This window comes from Hippocampus zosterae, chromosome 18 (assembly GCF_025434085.1).
Source record: "Hippocampus zosterae strain Florida chromosome 18, ASM2543408v3, whole genome shotgun sequence".
NCBI lineage: Eukaryota > Metazoa > Chordata > Actinopteri > Syngnathiformes > Syngnathidae > Hippocampus > Hippocampus zosterae.
In genome coordinates, this window is record NC_067468.1 from 13,812,153 (window position 1) to 13,830,165 (window position 18,013).

General features: G+C 43.1%; 2 protein-coding genes across 3 annotated transcripts; one reads left to right on the plus strand and one right to left on the minus strand.

Annotated features, from left to right (window-relative positions):
* Positions 1–243: 243 nt before the first annotated feature.
* LOC127591664 (sphingosine 1-phosphate receptor 3) lies at positions 244–2,182 on the plus strand. Its single transcript, XM_052051961.1, has 2 exons — positions 244–429; positions 588–2,182. Exon 2 carries the CDS (start codon positions 634–636, stop codon positions 1,786–1,788), a length of 1,155 nt encoding a protein of 384 aa, XP_051907921.1. The 5' UTR covers positions 244–429; positions 588–633; the 3' UTR covers positions 1,789–2,182.
* A 5,836-nt stretch (positions 2,183–8,018) lies between these two features.
* shc3 (SHC (Src homology 2 domain containing) transforming protein 3) lies at positions 8,019–17,474 on the minus strand. 2 transcript variants are annotated; one of them, XM_052050442.1, is made up of 12 exons: positions 15,215–17,474; positions 13,157–13,227; positions 12,617–12,680; positions 11,377–11,496; positions 11,140–11,193; positions 11,016–11,067; positions 10,793–10,922; positions 10,377–10,530; positions 10,208–10,301; positions 9,599–9,784; positions 8,801–9,111; positions 8,019–8,517 (listed from the first exon to the last, which is right to left on the minus strand). In XM_052050442.1, the coding sequence occupies exons 1-12, from the start codon at positions 15,767–15,769 to the stop codon at positions 8,389–8,391; spliced, it is 1,920 nt and encodes a 639-aa protein (XP_051906402.1). In that variant the 5' UTR covers positions 15,770–17,474; the 3' UTR covers positions 8,019–8,388. The 2 variants fall into 2 exon arrangements, with proteins under 2 accessions (XP_051906402.1, XP_051906404.1); XM_052050444.1 differs by having other exon boundaries at positions 8,801–9,108; positions 15,215–17,472.
* Positions 17,475–18,013: the final 539 nt, after the last annotated feature.

An 18,013-nucleotide genomic window follows, 5' to 3' on the forward strand; every position in this document is an offset into this window, starting at 1 on the left:
TCCATACATGAATAGATGGGAGGGAGGGAAATGGCCCGTGTATAAGCTTAAAGAAAAGATATACACGTGAATACACATATTGCATCCAAAAAAAAAAACATGGCGGTATACTGCGCTGTATATCCAAGATGAATGAAAGCAAACCTCAATGTATGCACTAAAGGGAGGAGGGAGGAGGGAAGTGGCGGGATGAGGAAGGGAGGGAAGAAGGGTGTGACTTCCAGCCCACCGACGTCAACTCTGGAGTTTGGAGGAGGAGAGAGAGAGAAAAAAAAAGTCTGACGATGGTGCGCGCTGTGCAGGGCAAGAAGCAATCGGGGAACTTTGTCTATGAGGACTTTAACTTGCGGGAATCCAAGTGAAACAAAATCTTAAATAACATGTTTGCACTTCATATTCGGATCGACTGAAGCCTCCAAAGTCTTCCCGGTAAGTCTCTTCGACTGCGTCGATCTGTTTTTCATTTACATTTTCGTCTGGCCGTACGCCAAACCTTTCAAAGCGTTGCCGCATGCGTCGAGCAAACAGGAAGTGGGAAAATGTATCTGAGTGGAAGCATCACTTCTTCTGGCGTGTCCTCTCCGTAGAGGAACGGCAGCAGACCCCCCTCGCTCAACTGCTCCGACTCCAAAAATGATCGATCCTCACATCTACCTGCACTACAACTACACGGGCAAGCTGGACCACCGGCCCAGCGTGGACGCCGGTGTCGGGACGGGCACCCCGGACACGAAGACCCTCCTGTTCCTGGCGGTGTGCGGCTTCATCGTGTTGGAGAATCTGACGGTGCTGGTGGCCATCTGGCGGAACCAACGCTTCCACAACCGCATGTACTTCTTCATCGGCAACTTGGCGCTGTGCGACATGCTCGCCGGCGTGGCCTACCTGGTCAACTTGCTCCTATCCGGCGAGAGGACCCTGCACCTGTCGCCGGTTCTATGGTTCGTGCGCGAGGGCAGCATGTTCGTGGCGTTGGGCGCCTCCATCTTCAGCCTCCTGGCCATCGCCATCGAGCGCCACCTGACCATGATCAAAATGAGACCCTACGACGGCAACAAGAACTACAGGGTCTTCCTACTCATCGGCACATGCTGGTTAATCGCCGTCTCCTTCGGGGCGCTTCCCATCCTCGGATGGAACTGCCTGGGCAACCTCCCGGATTGCTCCACCGTGCTGCCGCTGTACTCCAAGAAGTACGTGGCCTTCTGCATCAGCGTCTTCACGGCGCTGCTCCTGGCCATATCGGTGCTTTACGTCCGCATCTACATCTTGGTCAAGTCCAGCAGCCGCAAGGTGAGCAAGCACAGCAATTCAGAGCACGCCATGTCGCTGCTGCGCACCGTCATCATCGTGGTGGGCGTTTTCATCGCCTGTTGGACGCCCATCTTCGTGCTGCTCCTGGTGGACGTGGCGTGCCAGCAGCGCCGGCACTGCCCCGTCCTTTACAAGGCCGACTGGTTCATCGGGTTGGCCGTTCTCAACTCGGCCATGAACCCCGTCATCTACACGCTGGCCAGCCGCGAGATGAGACGGGCCTTCCTGGGCTTGGCTTGCTGTCTCTGTTATGGGGGGAAAATGTCAACAGCGGGCAGCGGGAATAGGCAATGCCTGGAGGTTAGTCGTAGCCGGAGCAAGTCGTGGAGCAGCCAGAACAACCACAACCAGCAGGCCAGCAGGCAGGCGGGGCCGGACATGGAGGTGGACTCTGGACTTGGGAAAGTGTCGGTGGTGGTGGGGCCGAGTGGTGCTGATGCTGACAACTTCCTTCGAAATGAAGGGAGCGAGTGAGAGGCGAGGACGGGGCGGTCCTCACAACAGTGACATGCAACTCCTTGAAAGACACCTTGACTGTGAGGCACATCCTGTCAAAATCAGGCTAAGCAATGTAGCATCTATATCTGAGACCGTAGCAAACGTGACCTTTTCTGAGTCCAGAATTGGTTCTGGGCACTTCGATAAAACATCTTTTGCTTACAACAGTGGTGGTTAAAATGACCAATTCTGATTTCTATCTCCAGAAAAAAATAATAATCATAATCCGACATCCTCAGATCCACTCAGAATTTGGTTTTGATATTTTGGGTACTCAAGTCATTTGATTGCAGTTTAAATGGATTGTTATGGTCTTTTATTGGGTACCAAAGAGGGAAAAATGCATGCAATCAGATCACAACACTGGAAAAAAAAAACTCAGATCCGAATCAGGCTTTAGTCCTAGTAAATTAAAAAGTGGCTCTTGCTCATATGACTGTCTTTGCAAGCCGGTCTTTGCAAGTCACTGAAAAGTAGGCGGGGGGGGGGGGGGGGGGGGTGGAAAGCGCATGCATTGCTTTCTGAACCTCAAATGCAAATCTGATTTGGATCGCGGCGGTAACAAGGTGATATGACATTTGGGTTTCAGGTCAAAACATGAGTATCAGACTCAAGTTTCCGTATTGTTTTGTGTTTTTTTTGTTATTGTAAAGTGTCCTTGGGTGTCTTGAAAGGCGCTTATAAATAAAATGTATTACTATTATTATTATTATTAAGTTCTCAATGACAGCTTTTATTTCATGGTCCTTACATTCAGATGAGTTAAATATATTTTCCAGGCCTTCACTCTTTTTTAATTCTCGTTTGTTTCTGGAGATTTCTCCCATCATTCTCCTCTTAAGTGAAATGCGTGCTCTATTGGGTTCAAGTCCGGTGATCAACATGGACAGTCTATGACCTGCACACTTTTTACAGCTAATAAAATCTTCTGTTGTGTTTTGGGGTCATTGGCTTGTTAAATGACAAAGCTTCTTAGTGTGGATGCTTTTTTTCTTTTTTTTTTTTGTAAATTGCCAGACAAAGTGGTCGTGTAGACTTCAGAAATCATTCTGCTGCGGCCATCCTGAGTTACATCATCAATAAAGACTAGCCCGGTCCAAAAGCAACCATGCGAGCCCAAGCCATGACGTTATCTCCAGAAGGGTTCACAAATGAGCTTGTGTGTTTTAGATCATAAGCAGATCCTTTCTTTCTCCATAGTTTGGTCTTTCCATCACTTTGGTAGTGGATAATCTTGGTCTCATTAGTCAATTTGTTCCGAAACTTCATCTCTGTGCTTTTTTTTTTTTTTTTAGCAAACTCCACTCTGGCCTTCTGATTCTTTTTGCTGATGTGTGGCTTGCATCTTGTGGTATGGCTTGTACATTTCTTCTTTCAAAGTCTTCGTTGATGATGTCACTCCCGGTGGTTGCAGCAGAATGAATTCTGAAGCCCAAAAAGTTTTGTCTGGCAATTTACAGCAAAAATGCATCCAAACTAATCGAGACAAGCATTATCATGAAACAAGATAATGACCTCAAGATACACTGAAATACACTTGAAAATTGGGTGGCTTCTGTGGGTGCTCTGTCCTGAGTTGTTTCACATATCTGTATATAAACACCATGAGATAAAAAACTTGAATCCTGAACTTCTGTCTGATATTCATCTGAAACCCAAATGCCTTCAGTATACAACCAAAACAAAATAATTGATACTTTGAGCTGACTGTATGTTTGCAAGTCAGTAAAGAGTGTGATGGAAATAAAACACAATTCTTTGGATCCGACCCTGATCCGTAACTGGATGCAAATAAAAATCTGATATGAATCAGAATAAGCAGTGTAAAATGATCAGATAGTGAGTCATCTACAATAAAAGCAGGAGAGGAACAACAACAACAACAACAAAAAACATGCAGTTGGAGATTCTCAGTAAAGAATCAGATTCATATCAGACATTGAACAAAAGTCCAAGTATCAAGTGACAGCGATGAACGTACAGTCAGCCAACCACAGATTAGAATTGGGCCCACGCGTATGTGGAATAAATTCAACTATGAATGTAATATTGCAGTGTACACAGCCAAATCAAGATCTCGCCTGAACTACAGTTGAAACGCAATCTTATATGGGTGACAACTAAAGGAACCACTGTCAGTATGTAACAACAATTGTAATCCTAATGTAGCGTTATTGTCACGACAATTTGAAACTATCAGTGTATTTATTATACTCGTTCTGCATTCGTTAAGACTTTGTACAGCTAAACAGTATCATGGTTGAATGAAATCAGTTTAGTCTGGAAAGCCATAACTATTGGTACAAGGGTGCCTCCTGCTGGTTGTTGAAGGATGTAACCTTCAAAACTGGACATTTATGTAGATAATCTTTTTAAAATTATTTTGAAACAAATTAACTTTATTAAGTAACTTTAAAAGCATGAAGCCACACTCTGGAGGGGCATGTGACTTACGTGCATGTGAGGAGAAAAATAGTGGCTATTACCTTGTGTGGCCTGCAGAGGTCACTAATCAAACGTCACCTTCACAATGTGGTCATGCACATCTTTTCTGTCCGAAAAAAATAATAATGTGGTTTTAAAGATGTTACATATACATCGCATTAAAAAAATAACAAAAAATTTTGGGGAGACTTGATGAAAATACCGGTCACCAAGATTTTTTTGAAAGATTATGATTTTGAAATATATTGGCATAATATAAACAGTATAAGATATCCTTACAGAATATATGAAATAAAAATAATAATTGAAATAAGTTTTGTAAAAATAAAATAATGGATTGAATAAAAAAGGACATACAAATGAAAATAATACATGACTAGTTTCAGTGCATATATGTATGTATATGTGTGGGTAAATATATATGTGTGTGTGTGTGTGTGCTAGAAAGCAGAGGTTCTACACATTCATGGTTTTATTGCCAACACTCATACAGAATAATGTGAAACCCATACAACCAAAAGATTAAATCTGTAAACATCTGAACTTTTTGTTTTCATGTCCTCGTTTCTCTTCCTTTTTCCATTTAGTCTTCCGATAATAGTGACCTCTTGTGTTATATTAGTTGTTGGTTGTTGTGTCGGAAAACAAAAAAAAAAGATTACATTTATACTCCATGTACTGCACATAATAATAATAATGGGTGGAGGGAGATGTCGAGCAGCAACACGCAGCAGGGCCAAAACACGAGCTCAACAAATGGAGAACAGGCATGCTCCATATTGAACATCACATATTGCACTTTGAAGGTGGGGGGGGGGGGGGCACCCAGTCATTTGTACAAAGAAAAGGCACATTTTCGTCAACAGAAAGGCAGGCAAAAGAAAGACGTGTTCTCCTATTATTTGCCTCTAATTTCTTCTCGGAATGAAATAATTGAACCGTGTGGTAGATTTCAAATTTTTCACTTTTCTTTCCCCACACAAATAGTCGATATCTCAAGAAAAGTTCGGAGTGGCGTTGTTTTCATGATCGGAACTTAAGTTCATGTCTTTCAATATCAAGGTAAACATTAACGTGTTTATTTATGTATTTTTTTTAAAGGCATGTTTTGTACCCATTTCCTTGGCATATTTCAAAGCGAACGAAAAAACACTAATTCTCATTCCTGTTGGAGAATTCCAAGCATGTTTCAATGCTGGACACATGGGAGTGTATGGGAATATGGGGGGGGGGGGGGGGGGGCTTCCAAAACCGCACAACCAATCCACAAAGGGAAATTTAAAAATCCGACAACTGTAGGTAAGATGTTGTTTTGAGGATGTGTTTGCGCCAAACAATTTTTGAAATCATGGCCAGAAAATTTAATCCTGGTTTTTAATCGGAGCAAAACACATTTTCCCACACCACATGTGTTTGGGAGATGTTTTTTTTTTTTAACACAAGCCATGGTCCGGTTTCTGAGAGAGCATGCAACATTTGTACAGCCACATTTCATCAGTTGTTGATTTGAACCTTTTGTCTCAAAAATATTTTTGTTTTCAATCAAGTCGTTGAGGTTATAAGGTTGCATTCACGGTGGAAGAAGTTTTGAAATGATTTATTTTTGGTCTTGTGTTTCACATACAAACACCTGGCATTTGAACAGGGGGCCAGACTATTGATAGCTACTGTTTATTTGTTATTAATGACCATATTCAAATTTATTCAAACTTATATTTGTCTACTTTTCAATTAAAAAAAATTCAAATACCAGTTACAAATTAAAATGAAAAGAAAAATCACTAAATATACATGAATTATCAACGAAGCAAAGTGCTCAACTTTGACCATCCCCCCCCAAAATTCAAATTCGAAACTTGCCAGAAGATTTTCCCGACAGCAGTCAATTCTGTTGAATGGAGGTGTTATGTGGACAAACGCGTACTGTACACTCTCTCCCCTTGCAGCAAAAATACAGGCGTTACATTGCATCGGTCTCGTCGAAACCCACTGAAACGCATGCTGAGTTTGGTTGGACTGCACTTGAACAGAACCCCATTTGCTATGAGTAACAGGCTGAGGAATAATCACTTTTTTTTTTGCTACTATTGTTAGGAAATGAGAACAAGGTCGAGTTGAGAGACTGTGCTGACACCTAGAGGAGGGCCTGCTTCTGTTTTTTTGATTCAGTCTTTGGTGAGAAAGCAAGTGACGTCTCATCCAAGGCTGTCATTGTGCTATTTATGTGTGATCATTAAAATTGTCACAATTTAGTCGCGGTCAAAACAATGTGATCAAAGCGTCCCCCTCCCAGAACCAGTCACTAACACCTAGAAAAGAACCCCAAATCATGCAAATCAAAGCGGGATTATTTTACAGTGTGAGCACACACCAGTCACCCCGAGATAAAGGTCATGATTTTTTGGGGGGGAAGTCATGTGACCCAGAGAGCCAACTCAGAGTAATGTAGGGGGGGAAAAAAAACGACAAAATTATTCAGAGCAGGAAGTAAAAACTAAATAAATACAATCTGAAAAGAAAGTGGAAATATTGTTAGTCCGAAAAAAAACTTGTTTGAATTAATTTGCAAATAAGTTACATAATTGTTAGCATAGTCGTAATAAATAGTAACGCAAGGGGTGATGCTTCGAGAATAGCTGTCACATTGTGTGCTCTTATTTTGCAAGAAAAGAAAGTGGGCAATCATAATTTGAGTATTTGTAAAGTCATCATTGTTGTGACTGTGGACGATTTGGCTCTTTGTGTCCTTGATGTTTGTTCCTTGGGTCCCTTATATGGTCGCACAGGGCTGAGCTGAGATTGTTTCTCTATGTACGCTTGTGTTACTCAGTTACACGTTTGTCAAAATGTTGAGCCTTCCATGCCCTGCTAAATTCAGCCCAGCACCAGTTTGTTTGTTTTTTTTACTTTGAATTTTTGCATATAAAATCTTTTCCGTGTCTGCTTCTGGGTCCTAATTCCGCTCTTCACGTTCCGAGCAGTCACCCCGCCTACACTGTTCACAAGATTTTGGATGTATGTGGCCAGGTTTTCAGTACTGTATTTAGTTGACTGGGAGGGTTACGGCTCCACAGAATGTTCCTGGGTCTCTAGGTCCCTCATTCTCAGCCCTTCCCTCTTCCAGGACTTCTACCGTGAGTTCCCTCAAAAGCGCCCAGCGATGGCCCTTGATATCGGCGCTGTTGTGACTGTGACAGTTTGGTTGCACATTCGAACACATTGTAAATGAGACTAAAGCCATAATTTTAGGGAATAAAAGATGAGTATGATGAAAATGAAACACTTCATTCCCATCATACTCATATCAATAGATATCTATATATATCGATATATAAAATAATTTTACAGAAAAAAATGAAACAGTAGAATAAATAATACATTGAATTTTTTTATGCATATCACAAAGTTCTACCCTTATGACTATAATCTCATAATATTAAAGAAAAAATCTTCATTTCAGGAGAAAACATTTCATTAAGTTAGTGATAATACAACTTTTCTTTAGAGCCAAAACAAATACTTTTTTTGCCTGAAAATTGTATGACTTCATAAAGACTGGTAATCTTACAACTTTTTTTTCTTTTTAAAAATATTTTTTTTTCTTTTCAGTGTGTCTCCTGTTTTGTCGCAAGGAAATTTTGAATTTATTCTTAAAGCCACAGAACCCTAATTTGGGAGACGTGCTAGCATTCCGGCTACGACAGCGGCATTTTTCCTCCTTTTTAAACAGCTTTTGTGTTTGGGGCACTGGCATTTTATCGTTGTTTCTTTATCAGTAAAAATGTGGTTGTGCTTGGCAGACAGAAAGTAACATTTGTAGCTTTCGTAATTAAAATACTCTGGTCCACACATTGTCAAGGCTTGATTTATCGAAACTACGGTATCGTATACTTTGAAACATCAAATCAATATATCATGGGTGTTTTATACTGTGTCTTCGCAAAAATATAGCATTTCAGTGGTCACGATAAAATAACAGTTCTATAATAAATATTCTCTTTTTTTTCTGCATCACCCGAGCGCTATAGATTTGTATTTTTAGCAGCTTCCCTCACGCTTAAAGTTTCTGAGACGGCAGGAAGGAAAATTCAGATCTTCCCGTTTTCGCAGGGGGGCGTGGCGGGCGCAGGGTCACTGCTTCCATACGACTGGCTGCAGCAGGCACAGTTCACTCCCGGCTGACACAATTGGCAGGTTGTTGTCACGGTGATGGCCAATCAGGTGGCTAATGCTGTCAAACACGTGATCTTTTGTCCGAACCTTTAAAATAGACAGAGAGAGTTTCCTTTTTAGTGGAAAGCTCCACAATAGCGAGTGGTTTGCACAATTGGCACATTCAAATCTTGGATTAAGCCAAATTATGTCGAGTTGCCGTTTTCCTACCGTAATACTCTTTTCTCTGGGTGGTCCAGCTTTCTGACTCATTCTAAAAACATGCACGTTTAGCTAATGGAGGACTCTAAAATCGCCCTGATACGAGTGTGAAGACTGAATCGTGTGATGAGGACAACTGCTTTTTTTGGGGGTGGGGAGTGAGCCTCACCGTGCCTTCAGGGTCCACCAGTAACAGGTGCTTGGCGATGCCGTTGTGCATGCCGGTCAGGACGTAAGAGCCCGGGTTTGTGGCACTCTTGCGCACCAGGAAGTCGCCGTCGTCATGCAGCAGCTTTTCAGCAGCGCGCCGGCTCATCTTCCCACGGTACCATGCCTGACCCTCCAGTTCTTCTTGCACCCGGAAAGCAATGGAGCGCGCCAGCAGTGGGCTGGAGTTGTCCACCGACGTCGCCTTGTGCAGGGCGGATAATTGCGAGGGTGCTTGCGGCTGCGACTGGAGGGCATCCTCGAAAGGTTCTGCTCCATATTCAAAGGAATATTATTCTTACTATTTTCCAATCATGAGAACAGGTCACATTTGAATTAAAGGGTGCATATTATGGAAAATTGACTTCCAAGAATTGTAATATCAATTTGTAATAAAGATTTCGTTTTTTTTGCTTTGTGTTGCCAGCCAAAATTTGAGGTACCGGTACATGCAGTTAGTCGGTCGAGTGAAGGGGGGGGGGGGGGGGGGGGTGGAGCAGTTCAGGTTGAATACAGCCTTGGTTCAAAAACACCTCTGTACACGAACGAATTGGTTTCCAAACAATATGTTTCATGAAACAAAGCACTGTAGTATAGTGAAGCAGATTTTTGCAAGTAAAGATGGCACTCTCTGCCACAAGAGATGTGAGTTGTGTTATGTTACACGTGATGGCAGATATAAGCCCAAAAGTGTATAAAAAGTGATTTAAACGTCCTTCCTCGCATAACGTGTACCCATTAAATGCAATGAAGGACCTACTCATGTCAAAGAGATCAGTCGGAGGGTTCTCCCTCGCAGTGGCCGCCATGCCTTTGGTCACGTGCTCCGCCTCGGCCTGTAACGCCGCCAGGACCTGCTCATCAATTTGTTGGGTGTTCATGTACGTGGGCATCTCATCCGCTTTTGTCACTGGACCTTTGCTCTCGCTGCTTTGATCCAAGGAGCCTGGAGAGGAACAGTCATAGCGGTGGTAAAAAAGAAATGCACGGCTTTTACATTTACAAACACAGCAATGAAACATCTACGACTTCATTTCAAGTTGATTGTAACCACCAACATTTAAAAACGGCCCTTATTATCAAAATGTTTTGCCCTTTCAGCCAAAAAAAATGTAAATTTGATTAAGTCGTGCTAACCAACTAACCAAAGCGCAGATAGTAAAATTTCCCAATCCAATTGGCCGATCGGAGCACCCCTATATCGTTCTGTCCATTAGCTACAAGTTTTGCAGAAATGAAAGATTTGAGAAAATACAAGCACACTTTTCCTGGACAAGCTATACATTTTTTCCCTTGGATATAAACGTGTGACCTCAGTAAAAATGACCAGAAAAAAAAGTAAGAGCTCAAAAAAATACAATTTTACTACCTTGTTGTATGAAGATAGACTTTCTCTCTTCTGTCCAGTTTTCTCCACAATGCCGCCCTTGGTAATAGTTCTGATCCACAGAGTTTGTGCCCATCTAAAGGCAGACGATCTGATTTTGATATGTTTGCAACTGTTGGTCTGTCATTTGGTTTAAGGCACCGTAACGCACTTGGCTTCCGTCTGAAGGCGCGTTAGGATTGGTCTGCCGTGCGTCGATGAAGCCTCCAGGGGGCGGCATCTTCCCGGGGACGCTGTTGTAGTAAGGATGCTCCGCCGACTCTTCCTCATCCTCCGTCCATGGCAACTCCTCCACGTTGAACACCCTGCAAGTACACAATTGTATCAATCAATTAATTCAATTAAGTGAATTGCAACCTCTTAGTTAAACCGCATAACACACATACGTTTGATGCCCAATATTGAATTTTTTGTTCAAATCAGATGGAAGTACTCGTTCATATTACGAAAACAAATGTGACTTCTTATGTGAACGGTATAATTGAAGTGACAAGCATGCACACAAAGCACGTCATGTAGCACAGTCTAAATAAAAAAAAAAACATGTTTTTGACATGTAGCACTGACCTGTCATGTGTGGTGGAAGGCTTGCTGGAAGGACACTGCATATACTGCTGGAAGCGAAGGTCGAAGGCCTGGCCAATAGTGCCGATGACGTCCTGGGCCAGCCCATCCGAGCACTCCAGGATGTGACACGCTAGGAGAGACATTACAAACAAAAAAAAAAAAACAAACAAACAAACAATGATTGAATGGATGTGTTACAAGTGTGAAAGGACTTAATTCATACCTCTTCTGTTCACGGGATCCTTTGCCACATAGGCGACAAAGTCCGTTGTGTCCTGAAAGATGGACAGAATATAAGAAGAAGTGTATTGTAAGAATCCATCCACACTTTTGTACGAGATACTTACAGGGTCTCCACCAGATGCAAAGGAGATGGACTGCATGTGATGATTGGCTATGATCTGCACGGTAAAACAATACAGCAGGAATATACTTTTTCATATTGTAAACAAGTTTGCTTGAGCCTTTGCCACATGGGAGTATGTGTGATGTCACAGATTGTCATTTTTGAGAAATCTTGTCACACTGATAAATAAAGCAGCATAAATATCACTTGCATGCGGGTGGTGGGTTTTCCGGCTTACTTGTTTGCAGTCCGGCGTCATGAGGTTGAGACTACTGGTGGAGATGTTCAAGTTGATCGACATACCAGCAAACTGCAGATTGCTCTTCCCCAGAATGTTGGACAGAGCTTTGGATGGTGGCTGACACACAATGAGAATTCAATTAGAACACAAAGTATGTTAAATCCCACAGTTTCCAAGCTTCTATTGTACCAAGGCACACTTTTTTTGCATCTGTAAAAAAAATCTCACAGTGCACCACCTTCAAAAATATCATAAAAATTGAACATACTGGTTGGGAATCATTGCATTGGAGCAGAGACGCATGCTCTGGCTAATAATGTGTGACTGAACTGTTGTTGATCAGGTTGAATAGAAAGATGAATGAAATTAGCAAAAAAGTGATCCAGAAAGCTCTCACAGATGCCATCATGGTGGTGCTTTTGTTACTAATCTCATCCACAACCCAAATGCACTTATGTGAAATAACATGAGCAAAAAGTGTTTTCTTTGGGGGGGGTTGTCTACGCTGGCATTTGCACGAGCACTACAGAATGCGGGCCGACGCTTCGTTTCATAGCCAGCGCAGAAAGCGTGTCCAGTGTGAGTCATTGAGCCACCGTGTGCAATGAATACGGCGTGGGATGCAGCGTGGGATGCAGCCCGTCATGCCCCTGCACTCACACAAGCGCACACGGACACACGCTGCTGTGTCTAATCATTTCTCTGCTCTCGTTATCAGGACGTCCTATCCGCCGTTCAGCGGCCAGGAAGGATGAGGAAGACGACCAGCAGGGGCCGTGATGCTATAAATAGATTCTAAATGAATATGTAATAGTGTTTTTTTTTCACGAATAAACATTTGCATACGTGACAACGTATCGTTGTCCCTGCCTGCCTTTTTGGCTTCTACCGCTTCTTATTTCTTGATTTCTTCTCACTGTTTCCATTCTTTACCTAACACAATGTCACTTCTTCCTTTCCCCTTGCCTGTTCCTCACTACCACACATCTCACTCTTATTTATTAATTTTTTGTTACTTCCACGCTGCCTTCTTGCCCTCCTTCGTCTCATTTTATCACTCTTACTTATGGGCCTTCAGTGTCTGACTTTATAGCTCCCGCCTCCCTATCCTCTTCCTTGCTGCCTCCCTTCTTGCCTTCCACATCGTCTCACTTTTTGCGTTCCACTGTGTTCTCCAGTTTTTCCTCATCCATCTCTTCAAACCCCAGCCCTGCTGTCTTTTTACCCGCCTACATACCTTTCGTTTCCGCAGAGCTCCTTTGGTCGGCGGAACAGCCTCACAAACCAAGCTAATAGCCTCCCTGGAGGGATTGAGAGACAACCAAAGACGTTAATATTATGTAGTTGTAGTAGCTATAATAATAATTAAAATAATGACTATTATTCTGGTAAACTCTAAAAACCTTGCAGCAGTCATGGCAACAATGTTGGCAAAAGTCACTAAGAAAAGAGTGTAAAAAGCACTGGATAAAACATAACAGAAATGAGAGGAGCAACACATGTGCAACCTTGCCGGCTGACAATGCAAGTAAAGTAGAAAAGTAGAGTCGGCATAAAGTGAGCTGCTGTCAATTTGTCGTTTAATAGCTACACAGATATAAATGGAGTCGCCCACAACACCACATGAAACAAGGCGGGACTTGAAAAGGTTCTAATTGCAACCAGATTGGTGGAGACATTGTAAAGTAGGGGGCTGGTTAATGTTGACGCCTTACAATGTACAGCCATCCGTGCCTACAGGTTAAAGAGTAGTTATAAAATTAAAACATGGACTAACCTTGTTATTTGAGATCGTGTGGTGAAATCTAAAGATCTCATTGATCGCAGCACTTCAATGCAACCCAGATACTGGAAAGAAATGACAAGACACTTGTTACAAAACCATCACCATATTTCACAAGACCTCAGTTAGCGAGCGTATTAGCATGCAATTTGCTTTTTCATAGGCTATTTTGCACAATTGTCCTTGGTTTAAGTCGGGACCGACATGACATTTCAAGGTGGTGAAACTGTGTGAAGGGGAATAGTTTCCGCAATGTTGTCTCGCAGCACAGGCGACATGCTCATGTACTTACTTGACTGTTTTACAAAAAATATTAATGGCCCAGAAGCATTTTCCATAAAAAAGTGTGCTGTAATTTTACCACTATGTTAGTGATAGACGTTCCCTATAGCGGATCTGAGCACCATCATAAACTGAGGACCACCATATTACAAAATTTGGAGCAACCTCAAAGAGTGACAGGGGACTTCGCAGGAGCCACTATTTTGTAGAGAACACAATCAAGAGATAAAGTTGCAGCACAGTTGGGGGAGGGGAGAATCTACAGTATACTGAATTCTGTAGTGTTATTAAAATGCCTCATAAGATCCTCCTGTAATCCTCTTCATTAGCAGCCACCCACTCACACAGAGAGAACAGCCCAGGAACACTTTGTGCTGATGATGAGCGTCGTATTTGTCGTCAGGTCTGGAAACAAAAACATTTCCTCCGCCCCTTTCCGCTTAGGTTTGCCATTATAAAACTCATGATACACTGGCGCGTGTCAACACAATCAGGATGTATTGTATGAAGATTTTTCTAATTTTAAAATATATTTTATCTTTGGCAAACCACACACAAAGATTTTTTTAAAATCGGGCATTGAACAAATGTGTTCATATGTGTGTCAAATAATCCCAACACAGTTTTAAATCTAAGTCTTTTGTGTCAATGTTTTGGCTAGATCTGAGGTATTTTCCTAAATTTTAGTCTACTTAGATGTCCTGAGCTATGAAAGCCTGCCATAAAGGGATTCATTGACGTGAATGTTGTGGATAAGATCAATGTCCACTGGGACAAATGGCACATGATGGGTGAGTGGGGGCGACCATGTGATGCTAATTTGAAGTGACATTGAACTCACAGACCAAAAGCCTAAAATGGTAAACACGCTCATTGACGCTGACTGGGCTTAATGTGACACGGCACGCAGACACTTTGTGTGACAATATGTCACTGTTCTCTTATATTGACTGATCCACATTAAAACAAAAGTTTCCCTGAAATGTAAAAAAAAAGAAAATGTTCTGTTTTTCATTTACTTCCTCATCAGCATCATCAGTTCTGCCAGTGACTCATTGCCGGCATGATGACTTTCACAGCTCAGCACCAATGTGTGCTCCTTTCAAATGATGTATATCCTTGCCGTTGACATAAGATGCGTTGTCTTTTTTTTTTTAACCCCTGCTGTTAAGTTAATACTGCCACAGCCGACGGGGGAATAAAGATGTCGGCATGGTTACAAAAGCGCGACACAGAGAGCGACTGCAAATGTGACGATTGCCTTCTACAGGAGGGTTTCCTGATATGTTGGCTGATATTGATAGTCAACAAGGTACACAAGTAATGTAGTGGTCCATGTAGCTTTCTCGCTAAATGGCCACAATTCACAAATGGGGCCATCAGTATCATGAAAACAATACCATACATCAAGGATGCCCAGCACAGATGCTTGAGGGCCCCCAGTCCGGCATGTTTTCGATATCTCCCTTCTCCCACACAAAATATTTAATTGGAAATGTTTTCTCTCAGTTACATTGACACTGTGAATTTCTTCTCCGGTCCCTGTAAGCAGAACTATTGTATCACATTTTATTTTGACATTCCAACTTCTGGCAACCACCACAGGGTCCGCAGTCAGCTGGCATCATCTCTCGCAATACATAAACCAGAACAGGACTGGAACTACAGAGAACGGAGGAATGGTGTAGTCTGCATTTCGCCTCCAAAGTAAGCAGTCGAACATGACATTGGGTGTAGAAAAATGGTTAGTGATCAGCATTCACCACCTACCTTAACGATGTACGTCACTCCTGGCCCAGAGATCTTCTCACTGGAGTGGAGCCACCCTCTGAAAGGTTTGCCCACTGGTCCACTGCAGCCGAGATTCCAGTCTTCACCGGCGAGTGGAAGCTCGTCCAGCCTGCTCTTCTTGCTCATGCCAACGGCAGGCTCCGGTGTTGACAGGCAGGCCGCCGCCCCTGGGGCCACCACTCCGAGGCTTGCCCCCGAACCGCCCTGCAGCTTGGCCACCGCCAGGTCCTTGACCGCCGAGGACAGACCCTTGATGCCAAGCAAGCTGCCCGAGTTGCTGAACTTCAGGTTGGACACCTTGTTGATAAGGGTGCACAGGGGCGTACCGCCATCGTCCGAGTGGTCGTGGCCAGCGGCAGCAGCGGGGGCACTGGGAGTGTTGGAGGCAGCCACGGGCTGGACGTCGGCCGGGGGCGTGTATGGTGTCTCGGAGCTGGCCGACACCTTGGGGTTCATGGACAAGCCGTGGACGATGTCATCGACGGATGTCACCGACTCATTCCTGAAGCGGTTGTATTTGGTGCGGTGAAGCATACCCTTCGCCTCTGCTCTCTCACGGCGCCTCAAGCGACATGCACCGCCAACCTCCTTGCCGCGATGATTACCCTCTCCTGTAACATGGCAGCAGCGGACGTGGCGGCAGTGGAGACAATGGTGGTGGCAGGGGTTTCAGAGCAACTGTAGGCCACCTCTCTCGATTCCTGATCGGTAAAATCCGGCACTTCAATCCAGTCGGGAGAAAAAAACACGGCAGAAATCCATGGAAACGAAGCAGAGGAGAATGGAGAGGTCGTTGTTGTGGTTTCCAGCGGTGATGCTTCAGCTGCTGCTACTGCTGCTGCTGCTTACAACAACGATGATGATTTCTAGCCTCCCGAAAAACAACAAAAAAAATCCACAAACCACGGAGAAGGTGATGGCGACGGAATCAAACTAGCTGCTGCCTTACTGCCAAGCCGCTGCCAGCTCAGAGCTGGAGCATGACTCACTGATGTGAGAAAACCTTCTCAACAAAAGGCTTGCTGAACACTGCAAATCACTTCCTGTTGGAGGGAGGAAGGCACGGAGGGGAGACGGGGGGGGAAAAAAACTCCCACTTACAGCAATATAGAAACAATCGGTTAGTAAAATCCCCCAGCTGTTTAATGTACTTGAGTTTATGTTATTTATCTCAATGTAGATGTCGTTTATTTAATTATTTACTTAACTTTAAAATATAGAGATCTATTTTTTAATGGAATAATGTGAGGTAGCTTGATCATCTAATGGTAATTGTTTCTGTTCATTTTAATATGTAACTGTGCAATATCATGAAATTTTGCATTTAAGAAAAACAATTTTATGAGGTGATAGGTGCAGTTAAACTGCTTTATGGCTATTTAAAGCACTCGCTTCAGAGGACATAAAGTGCAGTTAATAGAACAGAATTCTGCGAAACTACATTTGTCAGCCATTTCAAAACACTTAAGAAAATTCATCACCAAAATCTAATCAAAAATGTGAAATTGAGAGCTTGGAGCTTAAACAAGGTTATGACAGCGATGAAGCTGATACAACCCAAATAAATCCGCTATGGACGTCATCTTCCTCAGGCGAGGATGAGTCAATGAAGAGGAAAACAGCGCAAAGGAGAGTCTCCTCAAGAGCGGCGCCACTGATGGTGATGATGAGGCATCCACGGTCGCCGTGGCAGCAGGGAAGAAAGCGTGCAGCCCCACACTCACCCGCACAAACAGACACCATTCATGTAAAAATGTCCTCTAGCCTTCTAGAACGGGAGCCAGCGACACTCATTCATGAGCAGCTTCCGCTCTTGCTCACTTTGCTGTATTTCGCACTGCAGTCTCCCTCCCCGACATGGCAAATATAGAAGAAGAGAAAAAAACTGCCTTCTCTCCTCAGGAACAAAGCAAGCAAGCAAAAAAAAAACCCTCCAGCTAATTTAAAACCACAAAAAGAAGGAAACGGCAAGGACAAAAGGCAATGTTTATAGTCCTGGCTGTGAATGAAATAGCAGGTTGGCATACCACTGTTTCTGTGAATGGTAGCGAGGCCGCTTCACTGCGCCTGCTGCTGCTACTCCACCGCCAAAGCTACTGCAAGGCAATCCCTTGGGACGCATGCTCCTGTCCAATGAGTGGCCAGCTGGATGACTCATTCAGGGAAGGCTTGCAGGATAGTGGAAGAAACCATTCCCAGGCTGCGCAGGTGAGATCTTATTTTTCACAATGACAAAAACAAAAAAAGGGATTAACTAAAACAAAAATAACCCATCAGATTACATGTCTTCATCTTCTTCAAAGAGTTTTTACATCATAAAAATAAAGAAAAACATACATGCTTTGGTAAGAGTAAGACTGCACTCCCCTTCTCCCTCCACAATGATCTTGCCTGTAACATTATTATTATTAGCTCACTGTTTTCAATTCAACGTTTGAGAGAACATTTAATTAAAACATCTACAGTGTGTGCAGGAACAGAAGAGCATGTCTTGATGTAGATTTCTATCTTTATAGACACACATACATTTAGATATCAGATTGTGACTAGGTAGAACCATAGGAAACCATACCACCAGACAGTGAGAGTCAGGTCTTTGTATTCTACTGTATTTCTGAAATCACTCATAAATCCCTTGAGGACTTCACCATTACTTTGATAATGTGGCAAATTTGCAATTCTAATGCTAAGTCATAATTTAGGGTAATTCCAGCAGACAGAGGGTGATCTTTGATCAGTTTATGCCCGTCACTGTGTTTGCTAGTGGACCGAAAGATA

Excerpts from the sequence above, each read along its gene's own strand:
- LOC127591664 (XM_052051961.1), top strand. The coding sequence starts at position 634 with ATGATCGATCCTCACATCTACCTGCACTACAACTACACGGGCAAGCTG.
- shc3 (XM_052050442.1), bottom strand. The coding sequence starts at position 15,769 with ATGCTTCACCGCACCAAATACAACCGCTTCAGGAATGAGTCGGTGACA. Across the intron at positions 13,228-15,214 it reads GAGTGACGTACATCGTTAAG|TATCTGGGTTGCATTGAAGT; the intron begins GTAGGTGGTGAA and ends ATTTCTTTCCAG. Across the intron at positions 8,518-8,800 it reads TGGTGGACCCTGAAGGCACG|GTTCGGACAAAAGATCACGT; the intron begins GTGAGGCTCACT and ends TCTATTTTAAAG.